The sequence below is a fragment of the Bos taurus genome, chromosome 5 (genome assembly GCF_002263795.3).
Source record: "Bos taurus isolate L1 Dominette 01449 registration number 42190680 breed Hereford chromosome 5, ARS-UCD2.0, whole genome shotgun sequence".
NCBI classification, from domain to species: Eukaryota; Metazoa; Chordata; class Mammalia; order Artiodactyla; family Bovidae; genus Bos; species Bos taurus.
In genome coordinates this window covers 19279970-19302060 of record NC_037332.1, presented here as the reverse complement: position 1 = coordinate 19302060, position 22091 = coordinate 19279970, and the positions used below count along the sequence as shown (strand labels likewise).

The 22091-nt window shown below is 42.5% G+C and overlaps 1 protein-coding gene and 1 pseudogene across 4 annotated transcripts in view; both read left to right on the top strand.

The window, feature by feature from the left end:
• The window catches only part of POC1B (POC1 centriolar protein B), a 105036-nt gene extending 98005 nt beyond the window's left edge, over positions 1 to 7031 (top strand). For 3 of the 4 annotated variants that reach the window (XM_059886478.1, XM_005206056.5, XM_005206054.5), the window contains 2 exons: positions 1469 to 1687; positions 5474 to 7031. In XM_059886478.1, the coding sequence (XP_059742461.1) occupies positions 1469 to 1687; positions 5474 to 5578 (324 nt within the window). In that variant the 3' untranslated portion in view covers positions 5579 to 7031. 4 annotated transcript variants of the gene reach the window in all.
• A 4230-nt stretch (positions 7032 to 11261) lies between these two features.
• LOC781851 (small ribosomal subunit protein eS6-like) lies at positions 11262 to 13557 on the top strand (annotated as a pseudogene).
• Positions 13558 to 22091: the final 8534 nt, after the last annotated feature.

Genomic DNA, 22091 nt, shown 5'->3' with positions numbered 1-22091 from the left:
TTTCAGTTATTGTATAGTTCAACTGTTTGTTGTTTCTATTTTCTAGCTCTTTATATTTTCTTGTATCTTCTTGGTCTGTGCCCCCATTCTTTTTCTGATATCATGGATCATCTTTACTATCATTATTCTGAGTCCTTTTTTAGGTACTCTGCCTATCTCCACTCTGCGTAATTGTTCTTCTAGGGTTTTATTTTGTCCCCTCATCTGGAACATATTTCTCCATCATCTTACTTTGTCTAACTGTCTGTGATTGCAATTTCTGTTTCACAAACTGAAAGATTGTAGTTCCTCTTGCTTCTGATGCTGCCTCCTGCTGGGTGTGTCTGGTCTAAGAGCTTTGTGCAGGTTTCCCAGTGGGAGGGCTGTGTCATGGTGTGTGGTTAGAGGTGGCTGTACATTCAGGACAACTTTAGGCAGCGTGTCTACTGATGGATGGGGCTCCCTCTACTTGGGAGGTGTTCCCAAGACGTTCCCACCTTGTTGATTGTCTGTCATGAGGTGTTCCAACACTGGAGCCTGTTGGCTGTGTTCTCAGTGTGAAAATGGCAACCTCTGGGAGAGCTCATGTCAGTGAATATTCCCCAGTATCTCTGCCATTAGTGTCCTTGACCCTACAGTGAGCCACAGCCCCACCTCCCCAGGAGACCCTCCAAGACCCTTAGGCAGGCCTGGCCCAGGCTCCTATGGAGTCACTACCTTACCCTGGCTCACAGTGCATTTGAAATCTTATGGGTGCCCTCCAAGAGTGGAGTCTCTGTTTCACCCAGTCCTGTGGAGCTCCTGTACTTAAGCTCTTCAAAGTCAGAGGCTCCTCCTTACTCCTGATGCCAGACCCCCAGGTTCAGGAACCTCAAGTGAGGCTCAGAACTCTCCCTCCTGTGGGAATACCTCTGTGGTTTAATTATTTAATTATTGCCCACCCAGTGGTTATGGGATTTGACTATATTGAGAAAGCACCCCCTTCTACCATCTTGCTTTGTCTTCTTTTTCATCTTTGAGTGTAGAATATCTTTTTTGATAGGTTTCAGTCTTTTTTGTCAATGGTTCTTCAGCAGTTTATTGTAATTTTGGTGTTTCACTAGAGGACTCAAGCCCAAGTCCTTCTATTCTGCCATCTTGTTCCTCCCCTCAGAAATCAAATAATAGTTATCTTAACTGATGTGACTTTTAAAATCAAGAATTAGACAGCATTTAACAACCCGTTTAAATGTATAACACCTCATCCTTTAGACAGATATATACAACATACAAACTATATTTCACTGAAAAAAAATCAAGGAAAATTGTGAATTTCCTCCATTCTCTTTTTTAGCCTTTTTTTCCTCTTGTAATTTGCAGTAGTTGAAGATGAAAATTAAATGCAAGTTTGGCTTTTAAAAGAGGAATATTGAAACTATATATATATTTAATATATAATTTTTAAAGTTTGGAAAATGTAACTCTTCCCATCTTTTCTATGGTGTCAAAGACAACGGAAACAACTGTTAGAACTCTACCAGACAAGGGTGAAGAGATCTGCGGGTATTTCTTGAATCCTTCTTTAATGTCATCAGAATGTTCACCTACAATTTTGAAAAAGAAAACAGAAGACATAAGCGACCTCCCTTCTGAGAGTCAAAGAAGCATACCACTTGCTGTGACTGATGCGTTAGAGCATATTATGGAACAGCTCAATGTTTTGACACAGGTGGGTTGGCATGTTTCACACTTAGAGGTAAGATGTACAAAATCCTGGCTACAGCAGGCTGCAGAACTAGCAGAGCAGCGGGGGGGAGACTTTCTTTCTTAGCAAGCTCAAAGGTGGTAGTTAACAGAGCAACACGTGCTCTGCTGAGGTGCTCTAGGTCTTGTGGAGGCAAGGTCTGAGCCCATGCGTATGTAAACGTGTGCATACGCAGACTGTACTATATCTGGCATCTGAGGACCAGAAGGGAGGGGAGGAGACAGTGACGAAATATTGGGGTACTTCATGCTATAAATCTGATTCTGGACAGTAATGTTTTGCCCTAAGAATTTTCTAATGCAGTGTATTTAGATTTTGGATATTATCAAAGAAATATTTAAGGCCAAAAGAAAAAATGTATTGGGATTAATCCTTTCAGTTAGAATGAAATATTGGCAATGCTTTTAGTTTTCACTCTGAGGATAATTCCCTCTGTCCAATGTATAACTTCCCTCATTTCAAAGCTTCTTACGGGACACTCTGTTCTGGAGATGAGGTTTTCACATTCCCCCTTTAGAATATTACCCAGTCTTTTTTTTTTTTTTTTTTCATTGATGCTAAATTTTAATTTATTTTTTACTGCACAGGATGACTTTCAGCATTCATTATTTTTTACCAGACTGTATACATCCTTTTATTAAATTTCATTATATGGTCATGCTTATAATGAATAATTTTACAGTGAAAAGGAAAGACGTAATGGCTTAATCCCTTTTAATTACATTTAAGCAATTTTTTAAATTTATTTCTTTTATTGAAGGATAATTGCTTTACTGAATGCCAGTTTACCTTTGCCAAGAAGGAATACAATGAATCTTAACACACCAAAGGTCTTCCAACTCTTGGTCAGGAAATTTAGATGTCATTTAATGGAAGCAGTGTATTAAAATGGATACATCAAAGGTTGTCCTTCCAGCTTTCCTTGGTGTTTCTTTTGAATAAGTCTTATCATTCTTTGATAAATAGGATGAGGACACTAATATTTGTCAGAGCAGATGCTGTCCCAAGTTATACAGAAAGAAGCTATGACATGAACTAGAGATGTCGATTACTTTCCCAGAATAAATATTTTGAGTTGAAATAGCTCTTGTATAGAAGTTATCTTGCATATAAGTTAATGTACAGTTAACCCTGGCTGTACATTATAATCGCCCAGGCAATTAAGAATCGTCCAGATGTCCAGTTCTCATCTCCAGAGAATTCAAGGTTTTGGCATGGGTCTTTTAACTTTCCCTTCTGGGTTTAGAGCCAGTAATTAAAAATGTTACCCTTTAGATAACTTCTCCGAACCTTGGAGTTAAGGGACATGGATATGAGTCGTGACAGGTTGTGGGAACAAGTCTTGTGAGACCTTGGAGTCATAAGATTTGTTCAGTGAAAAATCATAGGAAAATCACCAATTTTTGCTTTGCAGTATTGTGCTGGAGGTGACTTTGTGTTTATCAGACGTCTCTTGCCTTTAAAAGGCAGTTTTTCTCTCACCCTCCTGCCAGCTTTAGTTTTGGGGCCTGTTTCCGAGGGCCCTGGCTCTGCACGTGCTGGCTTCCTCACTTGCCTATCCCATTGAGTGGCAGGTCCTCTTGCGGGTCTTTGCATCCTCTGCTCTATCAGCTTTGTGACCCATTTCACCTTTTTCCCTGATTCAGGGTTAAATGGATCACTTTAAACTGTATTGAAAGTCTCTACTTTTTTAACTTTGAAGGACTGACTACCCTTCAAATACGAAAGAAGTGAAAAGCAGGCACAGCACACTTGCAAAATGGGAACAGTGTGAATCTGTGGGCGAATCAAGTGAAATAAGCACATTCTGGTTCACTTCAATTACAGATGACTGAGTATCTCCTAACCCTGTGGCAATGTTTATAATTCAGTACAGATTGTTTTGGGTTGGCCAAAACGTTTGGGCTTTTCTGTAAGTTATAAGATGTTACAGAAAAACTCAAATGAGCATTTGGGCCAACCCAACAATATCACTTTCTCATTATAATTTTTCAGACAGTAGGTAACTGGAGTTAACCAGTGTTATAGGTGTTGATAATATACGTATCAAAAGCTTTTGCTTTTTGCATTATGATTATGTAAATATCAGGCAAAATGCTTGGAGCATAGTAGGCCCCCAAGAAATATTAGAAAGTATTATGAGCATTGCTGTTAATTTTGATCATTAACAGTAGTGTAGTGTTGTGCTGGAGGTGACTTTGTGTTTATCAGACATCTCTTGCCTTTAAAAGGCAGTTTTTCTCTCAACCTCATGCCAGCTTTAGTTTTGATTGGCCTATTTCCCAGGCCAATCATAACAAGTCATGATCTATAGTATGGAATATGAAAGAAAAAAAACTATTAAATAATAGAAAAAAAAAAAAGAACAACTGATTACTGTCAGAAACTGATAGGGAATCAATTCATTATCTTGAAACTTATTGACTAAAGTAACCATGAATTTATGCTGCTTTTCCTGTATGAACTGTACTTCCAGGCAACCAAATAATATATGAGAAGTGTATTTTGTAAACCATCCCAACTAATAAATGGAAATAGAATGTCATTGCCCTCTAAAGAAAGAATAGACTTACCGAGGGATCTAGCCTGAGTCTTATCAAGCCTTTGAATCCCGTTTCCAATTTATATAAAATACAGAAAGTAAAAGAACAGATTTAACTGTATCTGGAGCACACAGTCCCTAAAATCCAGTCTGGTAGGGAATCTACAGGTCAGATGGCCTGAGCCTGTAAATAGACAAATTATAAAGAAAATAAAGCAAGGAAGTGGGTAATCTGCAGATTAAATGGGTAAGATAAAGTTGTAGTTTCTAGGGATGCATACTTGAAAGATAAAGCCATAAAAACATGCAGATTATTCGTATAGTGGTCAGGATAGTGGCTGTTAAGGGGAAGGTGCATGCAAGGCACTAGCTCTTGACCTGGTGCTGGTCACAAGGGTGTTTTTCTCATGAGAATTCATTGATACTTTTTAGTGTGCAATTTCCTGAATCAAGTTTATAGTGAAGTTAAAAAAAAAGAATTGAAGTAATCGATAATCACAATTTAAAAGTAGCCGTGTGTGTGTGTGTGTGTGTGTGTGTGTGTGTGTGTGTGTATAGTCATATACTCACTTACTAGCCGAAGGAGTTAGAATAGCTAAGATTTGTAAAGTCTTGTTGTGCCGGGCACTAGCTTAAGCATTTTACATCCCTGATTTCATTCAGTCTTCCTACCAACTCTGTGAGGTGCTGTTATCATCTTCTGGGTGCAGAAATGAGTGGCAGTCATTATATTTTCAAGGTAAGCTAGGTATCCAGCTGTCTAGGGTAATATAGATATGGCCCATATGGATTGATTGTGGCAGAATGACCAGTGATGCCATTTAAGTAGTAGTGGTGCATGTGGCATTCCGTCCCACTTCCCACATTCCACATTACCTGGGACACTATTTAACATGCCTCATGTGGTCTCTTCTCTGGCATCGATGCTTTAGAAGATCAGACTTTAGAATTGTCCATAGAGGCTTGATCATTTATTCCTTTTTTCTTAAATGCTTCCTCTTTTTCCCTTTTCCTCAAACGGCTTGGCAGTGCTTTGTCCTGTGGTGGGTTGCAGAAATGGAGCAAGTTCTGGAGCTCATTTCTGAACCAACCTCCTGGCAAGAGGGTAGGCATTACAGTTCTGAAAAAGATCAGTGCAGAGATTATCACCATCATTCTCACCACCAGGTCACCAGGCCCTGATGACTTTGTCCTCCTTTTTTTTGCAGACTGTTTCAATCTTGGAGCAGCGACTGACTTTGACAGAGGATAAGCTGAAAGACTGCCTTGAAAATCAGCAAAAGCTTTTCAATGCAATTCAACAGAAAATTTGAACAGAAAAGTATGAGCAGAGGCATGAGAAATGAACACATGTACGTATACTCAGGAAGGCAGTACCAGCTGCTTCATGCAACGCAGCCATGTGCGAATTGGCATGGCATTTCTTAAAAGGGTGAGCAACAGAACAAAAGGCAGAAAAGGCAGAATTAAGGACCAGTTTAAACATACCAATCAATGTCTAGGACTAATTCAAATCATTACTATTTATGGTTCCAGTAATAAAGTGATAAGCATTCAAGTGGCTCTATATTTCCCCCCCATATTATTTTTTAAATGTTAGTTTTTGTTAATAGTTCAAATCCTGCCAGGAAAATAACCAAATCTTTGGATTTCATTTTGATTTCAAATTGACCATGTTCAGGCAATTCCTTCAACAATTAGTGTACTCTTTAGTGAACTGTACCCTTAGGGTGAAATAATTCACTTACCTCTAAAATAGCATTTTATGTGCAGAGAATGAATTAATGATCTGACTTGTATTTCCCAGTTTAAAAAATTTACTCTTTCTTACCTATGCCATTTGATGAAAAGATGATCTCACAAACTCTCAAACCACAGAATTTCCACAGCAAGAATACACTTATTTTAATTAGCAACAGCACATACAGGACATATGGCAGGGATTTTGATTTAATTTACGGCATATATTGCTTATTCTTTGACCAACCTGAAAGAAAATGAAGAGTTAGAAATATGTGACGTGCACGTATCTTCCGTAGATGAAGGCACTAAATGTTTTCAGTTATATCCAAACCTGTGATATCAGTTTATGAAGATTAAATTAATGCAGAATCCTCAAAACCCAGAACCATGCAACAGCATTACTTAAAAATATACACACATGTGTGTTCACATGCTTCAGGAATGTTTAGGGTGATTTTGGTACCTGAATGTAAGGACTTTAAAAGAACATTTATTGGCATCATTGTCTACCTGTTTCTTTTAATTGTGATTTGAAACAAAATGAAAATGAGTAAAACATTCTAAAAGATCTTGGTTATAATTTAAGAATTTTATCTTAAACAAAATAAGAGATTAAATTGGAAAAAAAATGAATTTATCTTGCATTTCTGTTAACCTATATCAAAAACCGAAGGTGGAAGAAGACAGGCCGCATTTATGATACCTGCAGGCATACCCTGGGGAAAATACTATGTTTTGGAAAAGAAAAAAGTCCTATTTACGTACGGGTCTATATTGAGAAATTTCTCAAAGCCATTTCAATTGTATTTATGAGGTGGTTTTGTTTTATCATCCCTTGTGTTTTAAGTGCCTTTTTATACAATACTAAGTAGGAACTTCTAGACCGTTTCAAGCGTTTATAAGACTAAGTGGCACTGTATATTTTATAACCTCGTTGAGAAGACTAAGAAATGAAATGTCATACCAATTTTTGTTTACTTTTTTATTCTTCAAACAATAAAAGACATTTTACCTTTAAAAAAAGTTGTTTCTTTTTAAGTGATTAAAGTCTAGAAATAATAGTAAATTTCTTATCTAGCTCACTTAACTCTAAACTTCGTAACAACCTCCTAGAGAACTTGTCAAAACAGTTCCGGTGCTTTTCCTCGGGCTTCTGATTCACTAGGTCTGGTCTGGCAGGGCCCAATAATTTGCATCTCTGACAAGCTCACAGGAGATTTGGTGCTGTTGGCCTCAGGCCGACAGTTTAGAAACTGTTGACCAGCTATAGCCACTTCCTGCAACATGGTGTTACCACATACTTTTATGGCCATAGACCTTGATTATAAGTGATATAAAAACAGTGATGACAGAAGTTTAAAAGCCTTAAAACGTTTTCAGGAGGGATATTTTATAACCCTCTTTCCCTCCCCCACAACTTTGTTTATACTTTTGAGGATTCTTTCCTTCGGATTCAAGCCTCTCATTTGTCCTAGCTGCCTATTCGCTGCGTGAGCAACATCTCCACTTGGAAGACCTGGCAGGCCGTCTCTGAATGTGCCCAAAGCCAGTCCCTACTGTACCCTCAACCACCAGCCAGCTCCTCTCTCCCCTAGTCTCCGGACCTCCAACTCTCCTTCAAGGCACTCAGGTTGGAGTTATCCTTGAATCCTTGATCCTACGCTCCACTCCCATTCCTTCAGCAAATCTTATGAGAAGATATGAGAGACCGGATCATTTCTCACCCCTTCTTCGTCCACCAAAACAGGGCATCATTGTCTCTTCCCAGAATGACTGCAGTACTTCTTAACTGTCTCCACCATCACCTTTGGACAGCAGGCCAGAGTGGTTCTTGAAAAGACGGAGTTCAAACATGTGGCTCTTTCGGCTCCAAGCCCTTCAGGGCCTCCTATCTCGGAGTAGAAGCCTAGGGTCTGACAGTGGTGATATGCTCCCCACCCCTTCATTTTAGACCTCCCCAACCAGTCCATTCTGAAGGAGATCAGCCCTGGGATTTCTTTGGAAGGAATGATGCTAAAGCTGAAACTCCAGTACTTTGACGACCTCATGTGAAGAGTTGACTCATTGGAAAATGCTGATGCTGGGAGGGATTGGGGGCAGGAGGAGAAGGGGATGACAGAGGATGAGATGGCTGGATGGCATCACTGACTCGATGGACGTGAGTCTGAGTGAACTCCGGGAGTTGGTGATGTTCAGGGAGGCCTGGCGTGCTGCGATTCATGGGGTCGCAAAGAGTCGGACACGACTGAGCGACTGATCTGATCTAATCTGATCTTCCCCTTGGGGGCCATACTTACTCACTGCACTTGGTCACAGTGGCTTCTTTGCTTCTCTTTGTAGAAGCAAAACGGCTCCCACCTGAGAGCACTGGCCTTGCCATGTCCTCTGCCTGGAGCCCTGTCCCCAGGCGTCCCTCATAACATTCCAGCCCGGCTCACATGTTGCCTTTTCAGAGGTGCCCTTCCTAATCAGCCTATGTGAAATAGTAACCCTCCATTCACTCCCTGCCTAGCCCTGGTACAATAAGATTGCACACAGCCTCTTCCACTGTGAACTGACCTCTTCAAAAAGTAAGCACGGTCATCTTTAGATTCCCAAACTAGCACAGTTCATAGGAGCAGCTCAACAGGTAGGTATCCAAAAAAAAAGCTCAACCTAAAAGTTGAGAAGATTCTATTCAGTGCACTTACGGAGGACTTACGTCCAAGATACAGCCTCTCAGATAACTCTAAGGGACTTTTTCTAAAGAGGTAAGACAGGAGCAGGATAAATAGAAGTTTTGCAAATAAAACAACATAACAAAACAAATACAAACTAGGTAGAACATTAAAAGATTACTGTTGAAGAAAACCAGATATCTGGAGCTAATGAATTTTAGCACTTTTCTATGTATAAGAAGATGCAAGAGTCTGGGCTTATTGAAAATCTTCCTTTGATAGCACCTTAACCATCTACTACCAGTATCCCGTTTTTTCTCCATTCTGAATTCAGGGTGCCCAGTCGAGGGCGGGTGCGGTGACCACAACATTCTCTGTTTACTGAAATGCTGGCAACATTCTATGTCTCCAGTATTCTATGTCTCTCAATCATAAATTCAACCGTTTGGAAGGCATTTAGTGATCAATTTTGTCCCATGGCACTAGGAAGTTTCACTCCTAGATCGGCTGGAGACTGTGTGATATAGGCTATTCAGTCTACACAGACACTCTGAAATCTCATAGCTTCCCTGTAACAGTTATGAATCCGGCATTACAATATACTTAGATATAAACTTATAATAAAGTAAGTTTATAAACAATATAAACTTATAATATAAACTTGCATGCTGTGTGCTGAGTCTTCAGTCGTGTCCGACTCTTTGCGACCCCATATAGCCCACCAGGCTCCTCTGTCTGTGGGATTCTACTGGCAAGAATACTGGAGTGGGTTGCCAGGCCCTCCTCCAAGGGATCTTCCCAACCCACGGATCAAAACTGTGTCTCCTGCGTCTCCTGCACTGCAGACATATTCTTTACTGCTGAGCCACCGGTGAAGCTCATAAACAGTTTATAAATAATAGCTGGAATAAGTTAAATTTGCTTGCCAGGGGACTAGGGCTTTATTCCTTTTGGAAAAGAAATAAGATTTTTACTTGCCCTTGATAAACCCTTAAGGAGGCTATGAATTAGATTCTAGGCAAAGGAGCCTTTCCAACTGTTGGAGTTTTTAAAGGCTATTTTTCCACTTTTTCTCTCCTTGTTGTCAGGTTCTATCTGATTAATTAGGCTCAGTCTCAGGTCATTGTGGGCTATAGCTAAGTTTCTGATTTGTAGAGATTTGCAAGAGAAAGATGGGCTTCCCTGGTGGCTCAGATGGTAAAGAATCTGCCCTCGATGAGGGAGACCTGAGTTTGATCCCTGGGTTGGGAAGATCTGGAGGAGGCCATGGCAACTTCCAGTATTCTTGCCTGGGGAGAGAAAGATAGTTGCTTTTAATTCTCCAAAGAACCCGTGTGCCTCCCAAATGATTTTAAAAGATTGATTTTGCCCAACTATATTTTCTTTAATTTGATCTTTTAATATAAGTGAGAAGATTTCCAACTAAACTGAAATTCAAGAGTTCTATGTTCTAGAATTTCAGGGTTAATTTATCAAGCATTCAAAAGCTTGCACAAGGCATTCAACAAAGGCCCTCTTTCAGAGTGCAAGGCTAGATCCAGAGTAAAGTTTCTTTTTTTTTTTAAGTTATCCCCGAAATATTAGCTCCCAGTTTTTACTTTATATTGCACAGTTTTAGCTAACCCCATCCATTTCCTTTAGTATGCTAATTAGTGTATTTCCTGAGATTCATATGCCCTGCCTTATAATACCAAGCAAGGGAAGCATTCTCGAGAAGGGCATGGCAACCCACTCCAGTATTTGTGTCTGGAGAATCCCCATGGACAGAGGAGCCTAGTGGGCTATAGTCCATGGGGTCACAAAGAGTCAGACATGACTGACTGCCTAAGCACAGCACAGGAAGCATTCCCCAGCAAGACCAAGTGTTTTTTCGACAACATACTTAGGCAACCCAGCTTCAATAAAACCTATTTAAATATACCGATTTTTATAAAATTGCATCTCAGTTCTACCAACTTTCACACCTTTAGATTTTAGTCTCCATTGTTGTTCAGTTGCTAAGTCATGGCTGACTCTTTTATGATACTGTGGAATGGAGTCCACCAGGCTCCTCTGTCCATGGGATTTCCCAGACAAGAAGACTGGAGTGCCATTTCCTGCTCCAGGGGATCTTCCTGAGCCAGGAATTGAACCGTTGTCTCCTAATTGGCAGGGAGATTCTTTACTGCTGAACCACCAGGGAAGCCCCTTAAAAAGCCTTGATTTTACAAGGAGTCCTAGAAGCTTTCTTTTCATCTCTGACCATTCATCTGTTTTTGTATAAAAGGTCCTGGGGCCCCCAGTCAGGGGTTGAGCCAAGAGACTCAGGCCCTTTTATCAACCTTTTAACTTGATTTTGACTAGTCCTAATTGTTGCACCAAGTAATTATTCATCAAGTATCTCAGTGTAATTTTCTCCCAAACTTTGATCTGGGATAAACAGAGCAAACTTGTTGGGGTGCTTTAATGTCGGGAACCAAAAAGGAGGGTCTCTTTGGCCCATCCGACCTTTGAAAATACTTTCAAAGCACTTATCTGATAAAGGAATCCTATCTAAAATAGGCATAAAACAATTGAAGCCCAACAATATAAACACAAAAACCTGGGACTTCCCTGGTGGTCCAGTGGTTGAGAATCTGCCTGCCAACGCAGGGGACATGGGTTTGATCCCTGATCCGGAAAGATCCACATGCCTCAGAGCAATGAAGCCACAACCACTGAGCCTGAGCTCTAGTGCCCATGCTCTGCAACAAGAGAAGCCACCACACGGAGAAGCCCACGCACTGCGACTGGGGAGCAGCCCCTGCTCGCTGCAACTAGAGGAAGACCGCGCAGCAAAAAAGACCCAGTGAAACAAAAAATAAGCAAATAAACCAATTGAAAACACCAAAGGTAAATTCAGGCTCAATAAGCACATAACAGGATCTTCAACATCATAGGTCACTAGAAAATTGCAAATTAAAACAAGGAAAGATGACTTTACATCTATTAAAATGACTAAAATGCAAACCCTGAGAAAACCAAAGCTGGTAACCATGTGAAGCAACAGGAGCTCCATGATAAGCATACAGAATGGGGCAGCCACTTTGCAAGACAGTTTGACAGTTTCTTACAAAAATAAACATACCAATTACCGTGCAGTCCGACAATCAATTATCTTTGGTTGTTTAACTAAATAGATTGAAAATGTGCTCACGCAATAACCTGCACATGAATGATTACAGCATCTTTATTCATAATTGCCAAAACTTGGAAACCAACAAGATCTCTTTCAGGGATGATTTGTTTAATAAAACTGTGATCCATCCAGACAATGGAATATTATTCACTGTTAAAAAGAAATGAGCTATCCAGTCATAAAAAGATATGGAGGAATCTTAAATGTATATCACTAAGTGAAAGATGACCATCTGAAAAGGCCCCTAAGTTGTTTGCAATTCTGGTATTAATTTTTTAAGTGCAAGAAATATTGAAAATACCATCATATACTATAATGGAAACATATAAACATAAGGTTCTAGACACGTAAGCACCTGAACAGAAACCATCTCTACCATGTAGCTTTCATAACTGATTCAAAAGACTTCTGGGAGATGAGGAGGGAGGAAAAAAGGGGAGAGAAGATGAGACAGAAACGCACAGATGCTAACAGCATGTTAAACATGGGAAAGCCAAAGTGGAGTAAGCCCACTCAAGTGATACATGTTCTTCTTACTCTCACAGAGGCAGGCAAACTTGATATCATTATTCACTCAACACTTGATTTCCTGGTAAAATACACAGTCAGCAAGAATGCTAAAGGCAGGACCACTCATGTGCTGGATGCCTTTTGGTACCTTTACTAGACCAAACCCTGCAGAATAAAGGGCTGTGGTGTCAGGGACGCCAAGACAAAATGAATATGCATGTTCATGGTTTGCAGTGAAGGGAACACACAGGGGACCCACCTTTCTCATTCTGGGTCAGGACCCTAGAAGGGGAGCTATAGGGAAAGGCAGTCATGATTGAAGAGAAGACATCTTAGAAATGATGTGTTTTTTTTGCTCCACACATGCCTATAAAAATCCAGTATGGTCTTTTTCATGGTGCCTCGGAGGCTGTCGGCCGCTTCAGAATGAAGCTGAACATCTCTTTCCTGGCCACTGGCTGCCAGAAGCTCATTGAAGTGGACGATGAATGAAAACTTCGTACCTTCTGCGAGAAGCGTATGGCCACAGAAGTTGCTGCTGACGCTCTAGGTGGAGAATGGAAGGGTCATGTGGTCCGAATCAGTGGCGGGAACGATAAGCAGGGTTTCCCCATGAAGCAGGGTGTCTTGACCCATGGCCAAGTTTGCCTGCTACTGAGTAAGGGGCGTTCCTGTTACAGACCAAGGAGGACTGGAGAGAGAAAGCGTAAAAATCTGTATGGGGTTGCATTGTGGATACCAATCTGAGTGTTCTCAATTTGGTCATCGTGAAAAAAGGGGAGAAGGATATTCCTGGACTCACTGATACTACAGTGCCTCATCGCCTGGGTCCCAAAAGAGCTAGCAGAATCCGCAAACTTTTCAATTTCTCTAAAGATGATGTCCGCCAATATGTTGTGTGAAAGCCCCTAAACAAAGACTAGGTGAGAAACCTAGGACTAAAGCACCCAAGATTCAGCGTCTCCTGACTCCACGAGTTCTGCGGCACAAACGCCGGCGTATTGCTCTGAAGAAACAGCGTACTAAGAAAAAGAAGAGGCTGCAGAATATGCTAAACTTTTGGCCAAGAGAATGAAGGAGGCCAAAGGAAAACGGCAGGAACAGATTGCCAAGAGACGGAGGCTGTCCTCTCTGAGAGCTTCTACTTCCAAGTCTGAGTCCAGTCAAAAATGAGATGTTCTAAGAGTAACAAATAAATAAGATCAGACATCCAAAAAAAAAAAAAAAAGAATCCAGTATGTCTCCATCTCATACTCAAATGAATTACTCTTCCAAGGCATGCTTCTCTTTGATACACATGGGTGGTGTCACCCAACTGAACTCTGAAGTGGGAAATTTGAACCCAAAAGCACAATTTATCATTTATGAACACATCGATCCCATTCTAAAACCTGTCATTTTACAGCAAGAATTAAAACAGTATCTCCAACGTGGATTCATAACTCAGTTCAGTTCAGTCGCTCAGTCATATTCAACTCTTTGCGACCCCACGGACTGCAGCATGCCAGGCTTCCCTGTCCATCACCATCTCCCAGAGTTTGCTCAAACTCATGTTCATAGACTCAGTGATGCCATCCAACCACCTCATACTCTGTCGTTCCCTTCTCCTCCTGCCTTCAATGTTTCCCAGCATCAGGGTCTTTTCAAATGAGTCAGTTCTTCGCATCAGGTGGCCAAATTATTAAGAGCTTCAGCTTCAGTATCAGTCCTTCCAATGAATATTCAGGACTGATTTCCTTTAGGATTGACTGGTTGGATCTCCTTGCAGTCCAAGGGGCTCTCAAGAGTCTTCTGCAATACCACAGTTCAAGAGCATTAATTCTTCGGTGCTCAGCTTTCTTTATAGTCCAACTCTCACATCCATACATGACTACTGGAAAAACCATAGCTTTGACTAGACAGATCTTTGTCAGCAAAGTAATGTATCTGCTCTTTAATAAACTGTCTAGGTTGGTCATAGCTTTCCTTCCAACGAGCAAGAGTCTTTTAATTTCATGGCTGCAGTCACCATCTGCAGTGATTTTGGAGCCCCCCCAAAATAAAGTTTGTCACTATTTCCATTGTTTCCCCATCTATTTGCCATGAAGTGATGGGCAGATGGCGATTGCAGCCATGAAATTAAAAGATGCTTACTCCTTGAAAGGAAAGTTATGACCAACCTAGACAGCGTATTAAAAAGCAGAGATATTACTTTGCCAACAAAGGTCTGTCTAGTCAAGGCTATGGTTTTTCCAGTGGTCATGTATGGATGTGAGAGTTGGACTGTGAAGAAAGCTGAGCGCCAAAGAATTGATGCTTTTGAACTGTGGTGTTAGAGAAGACTCTTGAGAGTCCCTTGAACTGCAAGGAGATCCAACCAGTTCATTCTAAAGGAGATCAGCCCGGGGTGTTCTTTAGAAGGAATGATGCTAAAGCTGAAACTCCAGTACTTTGGCCACCTCATGCGAAGAGTTGACTCATTGGAAAAGACTCTGATGCTGGGAGGGATTGGGGGCAGAAGGAGAAGGGGACGACAGAGGATGAGATGGCTGGATGGCATCACTGACTTGATGGACATGAGTTTGGGTGAACTCTGGGAGTTGGTGATGGACAGGGAGGCCTGGTGTACTGCAATTCATGGGGTTGCAAAGAGTCGGACATGACTGAGCGACTGAACTGAACTGAACTGAACTGATGGGACTGGATGCCATTATCTTTGTTTTTTGAATGTTGAGTTTTAAGTCAGCTTTTTCACTCCTTTTTCACCTTCATCAAGAGGCTCTTTGGTTCCTCTTTGACTTTCTGCCATAAGGGTGGTGTTTTCTGCATATCTGAAGTTATTGATATTTCTCCTGGCAATCTTGATTCCAGTTTGTGCTTCATCCAGCCCAGCATTTTGCATGATGTACTCTAAATAGAAGTTATATAAGCAGGGTGACAACATACAGTCTTGACCTACTCCTTTCCCAATTTGGAACCTATCTATTGTTCCATGTCTGGTTCTAACTGTTGCTTTTTGACCTGCATACAGATTTCTCAGGAGGCAGGTAAGGTGGTCTGGTATTCCCATCTCTTTAAGGATTTTCCACAGTTTTTTTGTCATCCACACAGTCACAAAGGCTTTGGCATAGTCAGTAAAGCAGAAGTAGATGTTTTTCTGGAACTCTCTTGCTTTTTCAATGATCTGTATCCAAATCCAGCTTGAACATCTGGAATTTCATGGTTCAGGTACTGTTGAAGCCTGGCTTGGAGAATTTTGGGCATTACTTTGCTAACGTGTGAGATGAGTGCAATTGTGCAGGAGTTTGAACATTCTTTGGCATTGCTCTTCTTTGGAATTGGACTGAAAACTGACCTTTTCCAATCCCGTAGCCACTGCTGAGTTTTCCAAATTTGCTGGCATATTGAGTGCAGCACTTTTACAGCATCATCTTGTAGGACTTGAAATCGCTCAGCTGGAATTCCATCACTTCCATTAGCTCTGTTCATAGTGATGCTTCCTAAGGCCCACTTGACTTCACATTCCAGGATGTCTGGCTCTAGGTGAGTGATCACACCATCATGGTCATTTAAGTTGTTAAGATCTTTTTTGTCTACTTCTTCTGTGTATTATTGCCACTTTTTCTTAATATTTTCTGCTTCTGTTAGATATATACCGTTTCTGTTCTTACTCAAAGTCACCCAATTTTGGAGAATGCAAGTTAGAGGAAATGGCAAGTTGTTGAATTAACATCATCCATTCTGAGGGGAATCCCCACTGGCTCAGTAGTAAATAATCCTCCTGCAATGCAGGAGATGCAGGTTTGATTCCTAGGCGAAGACCCTCTGGAGAAGGAAACGGTAACCCATTCTAGTACTCTTGCCTGGGAAATCCCATAGACAGAGGAGCCTGGTGGGCTACAATCCATGGAGTCCTGAGAGTCAGATGTGACTAAACTACCACCACCACCATTCTGAAGGGGCTTGCTTCCAGGTGCTTGCAGTACGAAAATCTCAGGGTCCTTACTGTGCTCAGCAAGAAGCTCAGTCCCCGATATCTAATCCTTAACAAGACAATCAGATATAGAGGGTCCTGGACACAGAAGACCAGAACAAAAGGACAAATAGCTGAACTGAACCTTTCCCCCAGGCACGGAGAACCTCAGCAGCCAAGATCTTTCCTATTGCCTCCAAAATCCGCCAGTGGGACTTCCAACTACGATCTACTCAGGACTGTGGAACAAACCCAGACAACATGCATGCTAAGCCACTTCAGTCCTGTCAGATCCTTTGCAACCCCATGGAGTGTAGCCTGCCAGGCTCATCTGTCCATGAGAGTCTCCAGGCAAGAATACCAGAGTGGGTTGCCATGCTCTCCTCCAGAGGATCTTCCCAACCCAGGGATCGAACCAGTGTCTCTTCTGTCTCCTGAGTTGCAGGCAGATTCTTTACCACTAGCACAATCTGGAAAGCTCCATGGAACAACCTAGAGCCAGGTACATTTCCATAATGAGGTTACTCAGCAAAAGGTGTCATCTTACCCAAACCCCAAATCAAGCTCAGGTGATGGGTGGTGCCTGGAGGATTCCAGGGTGGTGCTGGAAGCAAGGGACCCAAGGCCACAGGTGCTCATACACCGGCTATTAGTGCCCCCGGGGACCATGATCGTCAGGCAAAGGTCCCTCTGGATGCCCTCCCACTGGCTTCCAAACTGGTCACCAAACAACTAAGTTCGTCTTGCCAGATACACAGCCAGTCCAGATGCAGACGGTAGAACTGAGGAGAGGGTTTCTTTGGAGAAAGCCAGGCAAGGAGACAGGACAGGCTTCAGATCTGCCTCAGAGAAGGCACTGATGGATCAGGATAAAGTTGCTAGGCAGGCTGGGGAGTAGGCTGCGTGAGGAGGGCGGGCAAAGGTAACTGGCAAAAGATGCAGGGGAAGTGCCCTTCTGCGCAGGCTCCAGGTCCCTAAACGTTCACAACAGACCAGGCGGCAAAGGGCACAGGCCCAGGGTAGGGGTCCAGGGTTCTATTCAGTCTCACCTGCTGAGCCCCAGCTAGACACAGTTGAGGCTCCAAGTTCCTAGAAAGTAATTCCTCCAGGAAAGAGCTCGTTAGTTAGGCTCTGTGCTGATTGGAGAACCCAAAGTCTTCACGACTTTAATTCCTGAGGGCAAGTGGAGTGGGTTGAACCTTTGGGTTCAGCCCCTCATCTTTGGATCATTCTTTCATCTGGAGGGAAAAGGGCTAGGTCAGCTCTGGGTACTTCCTGCCAATAAGAGGTGGACTGGACAAGGGCTGGAGGAATGACCCTGGTTAGCCTCCTTTGAGAGTATTTTTGGATTTCTGGTTTCAAATTCACCTTTGGATCCCAAGAAATAAATCCCACCTATGAGCCAGATGTCAGAGCAGCTGTAGGCCCAAGATCTGAATCTATAACATGTACCCTTGAGGGCACACAGAATGCCAGCCATGGTGAACACTTAGGATTTTTAGGGGGTGTACACTGTGATCAAGAGAGGGTGTGTACATGATCAAAGGGGAACCATGCATGTGACCCAAGATGGGGCATGTGAACAAAAGTGGATGTACAGGTGAACAAGGAGGGTGTGCATATGATCGAGGGGGGCCACCTACCTGATCAGTGCACGCAAGGCTTTGCAGGTGAGGCAGGGATTGGTGGAGCAGATGATGTAGAAAGTCAAGACAACAGTCATCTGAGTGGCCTGACCACATCCACCCCTACTTGTACTCTGCATAACCCTTATGATCTTGGTCTGCCCCTCATCCTTGATAGCCCTGGGATCAGGTATGTAGAGGTGCCTTCCAGCCAAATACCACAAATGAAGTACAGACAACAGCAGCGAGAGGATCAAGAGTCCAACAGGTGGGTAGACTCTGGAGCCAGATGCTTTATTGGATCACCCTTTCATGGAAGTCCAAAGGATGATAGCAGTACCTTGCTGTCAGCCCAGCAATGAAGCCCATTTCTCAGTGAGGCCACTGTCGTCGCCCAGTCCACAAGCAGATTCCCTCTGTTCAGATTAAGGAAGAAACATAAAATGTTGAACAGGCACAGTACAGGGAAGATCATGACCGCTAGGCAAGATGGAAGCAGTAACAGCATTCTGAGATCATAGCAACCCTGCCTGTGACTTTCCCCCTGGCCTGCAGGACAATTCTGCCTGTCCACTATCCATCCCCACCATTGGTGCCCAGTACTGGGGAGGCAGTTTAACAACAGCCCACAGGGTTCATGTGATGGTGCCTTTCTCCTGTGGGAGGCCCAGATTAATTACCTTAGTGGCCTTAGGAGGGGCCAGGTAGAAGCCCCGGTGAAATCTGCAAGTCCTTCTCTAATTCTGTTCGAGCCACTGGGGACCTACCTTCCAGTCCCATCTTATAGTGTGTTCCCCTGGGGTAGATCCTGTGACAAGGGCAAAAGTGAGCTATTGTCCTGACCAGTAGTGGTCAACAGTTGAAATCAGGTTGTGTTGACTAGTTGCCTCTGGGTTCATATGGCATAGGGTTAGAGATGACTGCTCCTGGGATGTTGAGTTATATAGTGCATAGGGCTTAAGTTAGTCCCTGTGTGGAGAAAGCAGGTTTCCATCTCAACTGTTGTTTAAGTCATCCACTCATCCTTTCAATTAGCCCAGCAGTAGTAGGGATGTAGGGCAGGTGGAAAGGCCAGTGTATGTTGTTTTTGTCCGTCAATTCCTGAACTTCACAGCAAGTGTTTTTTTCGTGTGTTGCTCAAGGACTCAGGTGGCAACCCACTCCAGTGTTCTTGCCTGGAGAATCCCAGGGACGGGGGAGCCTGGTGGGCTGCCGTCTCTGGGGCTGCACAGAGTCGGACACGACTGAAGCTACTTAGCAGCAGCAGCAAGGACTCAGGCAGGCTTTCTGGAAAGTCTTCCACCTGGTGGAAAGCATCATAGACTGCACATAGCCGCTGCTCCATCTATTCCTCACTCTGTGTTGTTGCTCTGCACCCTTCCACAGCTGGGACTAGAGGCCCAAGGGTATTCTTTTTATTTTGCTGTTGCCTAGGGCCCCTATCAAACCCTTCCGGGTAACTGGCAACACCCGATTCACCAGCCTGCTCCTGAGTGAATATCCCTAAAGCCTGTGTCTATAATTGTCTAGGGGTGGTGGGTGTGGGTATCCCTGTATTCTGTAGATAATCCAGGTCCTTGCATTCATCTGTATTCACCAGTCATCCTCATGCAGTCGGGAGCATGGGGCTGTTACTGTAACCTGGGAAGAGACTGAGGTTAGCAGGAATATCAATACAATGGAAGAGAAAGACTTCTCTCATGGTACCCAGCTGTCACTCGGCCACACATGCTAGTGGATAGATGGTTCGAGGTTACCCCCTCCAGAGGATGGCTACCCTGGGGTTACCTCCACAACTTTCCATTCTCTGTCCTTACTTGCCTGCATCATGCACTCATAGGAGTGTCTGTGGCTCAGCAGTTGTGGGACTGCACCCTGCCTGCCTGCAAGCCTTGTACTTGCCCAGCCTGGAGACCAAAGAAAGAGTTCAGACAGCCACAGAGCCATCGGTGATTTATCGGACAGGGGAGCTTACACATCCAAGGCAAGGGGTCCTGGAGCAGTCAGGACGTGGCAGCCATTTTTGCTACCCAGAGCAGAAGGAGGCTCCCATTTATAGGGGGGATGATTCCCCCTTATTGGCTTATCAGTTACCAGGGAAACCAGCAGCTGAGCCACATCCCTCACAGCCCCCTCAGTTTAACCAGCATCATGAGGGCTGATGTTTCCTTTTAATAAACTGGTGGGTGGAGACTTTCTGGCCTAAGGATTAGAACAAGTACTAGCTAGGGCAGAGGAAAGACGTTCGTGTGCGTGGGGTGTAGGGGAGGCAGGGACTGATGGAACAGGGGGTGTACAGAGAGCAAGAGAACAGCCATCTTGAGTATCCAGACCATGCAACAGGATTGGAAGATAAACCGTCTGCCCCCGGGTAGAAATATTTGGCTGCTAAAGAAAAAAATTTAAATATTTGGAGTTTACTGACAAATAATTGTGCTCAATTCATGAGCAAATTTAATGATAAAAACAGGTCTGTAGTAGATAAGTAGAATTACATCAATGCACTATATGCTTCATTTTCCCTGATGGCTTATACAGTATGCTGCCTTAGCAAGTCACAAGATCTTAGACTTCATGCACCAGAGGATTTATGGATGTACATTGAATCTAGGAACACAGTGTAATTGCCAGGTTGTCCTTTATAAGCCCCAACTGTGACTCAGCCAGATAACACAATGGTAGCCTGGCCTTACTAGGAAAATAGGTCAATGGCTTGCCAAGAGGCACAGGTTAATGGGGGTGGGAAGGGTGTGTATAACTACTTTTTGTTTGCAAAGTCCATCAGCTGCAGTTTCTTTTGGACCAAATCTCAAGCATGTTTCTATTAATATTAAAAATAAAGCCTCTGATTTGAAATTCTTCTCATAATAAGGTAGATTTCACAACCCAAAGCTGTAGGAAAAATAACTCAGTCACCTTAAACTTCTAAGTTTATAAAGTACATGAATAGAAAAAATTGGCAGAAATACAATACATAATGTAATAAGGAATATCAACAGTTCATAAGTAGAATTTAGTTAATCCACATGACACAGAGTGATACAAAATTAATACAGCAGATTTAACATATGTGTGAAAATTATATTGAAATATAACCAAGTTTGTTTTTTTGCCCAAGTATATTTTATACAAATATTGACCACATACTGTAACACAAAAGTAAGTCACAACTCTGTATTCCATATATCCAGAGAGTAAATCATAAAATCAGATTTACTAATCAGAAAATATGAAAAAGAAAACTTAACTGAATAACATTCAGGCCAGACAGCAAACTCCCAAATGTAGTGAAGAGTATTTTTAAATGCAAGTAGATATGCGATATGTCAAATTAGATGAGATAAAACCTTCCAGATGTTCACGCTGGTTTTAGAAAAGGCAGAGGAACCAGAGATAAATTGCCAACATCCGCTGGATCATGGAAAAAGCAAGAGAGTTCCAGAAAAACATCTATTTCTGCTTTATTGACTATGCCAAAGCCTTTGACTGTGTGGATCACAATAAATTGTGGAAAATTCTTAAAGAGCTGGGAATACCAGACCACCTGACCTGCCTCTTGAGAAACCTATATGCAGGTCAGGAAGCAACAGTTAGAACTGGACATGGAACAACAGACTGGTTCCAAATAGGAAAAGGAGTACATCAAGGCTGTATATTGTCACCCTGCTTATTCAACTTCTATGCAGAGTACATCATGAGAAACACTGGGCTGGAAGAAGCACAAGCTTGGATCAAGATTACCGGGAGAAATATCAATAACCTCAGATATGCAGATGAAACCACCCTTATGGCAGAAAGTGAAGAGGAACTCAAAAGCCTCTTGATGAAAGTGAAAAAGGAGAGTGAAAAAGTTGGCTTAAAGCTCAACATTCAGAAAACTAAGATCACAGCATCTGGTCCCATCACTTCATGGGAAATAGATGGGGAAACAGTGGAAACAGTGTCAGACTTTATTTTGGGGGGCTCCAAAATCACTGCAGATGGTGACTGCAGCCATGAAATTAAAAGACGCTTACTCCTTGGAAGAAAAGTTATGACCAACCTAGATAGCATATTGAAAAGCAGAGACATTACTTTGCCAACAAAGGTCTGTCTAGTCAAGGCTATGGTTTTTCCAGTGGTCATGTATGGATGTGAGAGTTGGACTGTGAAGAAAGCTGAGCACCGAAGAATTGATGCTTT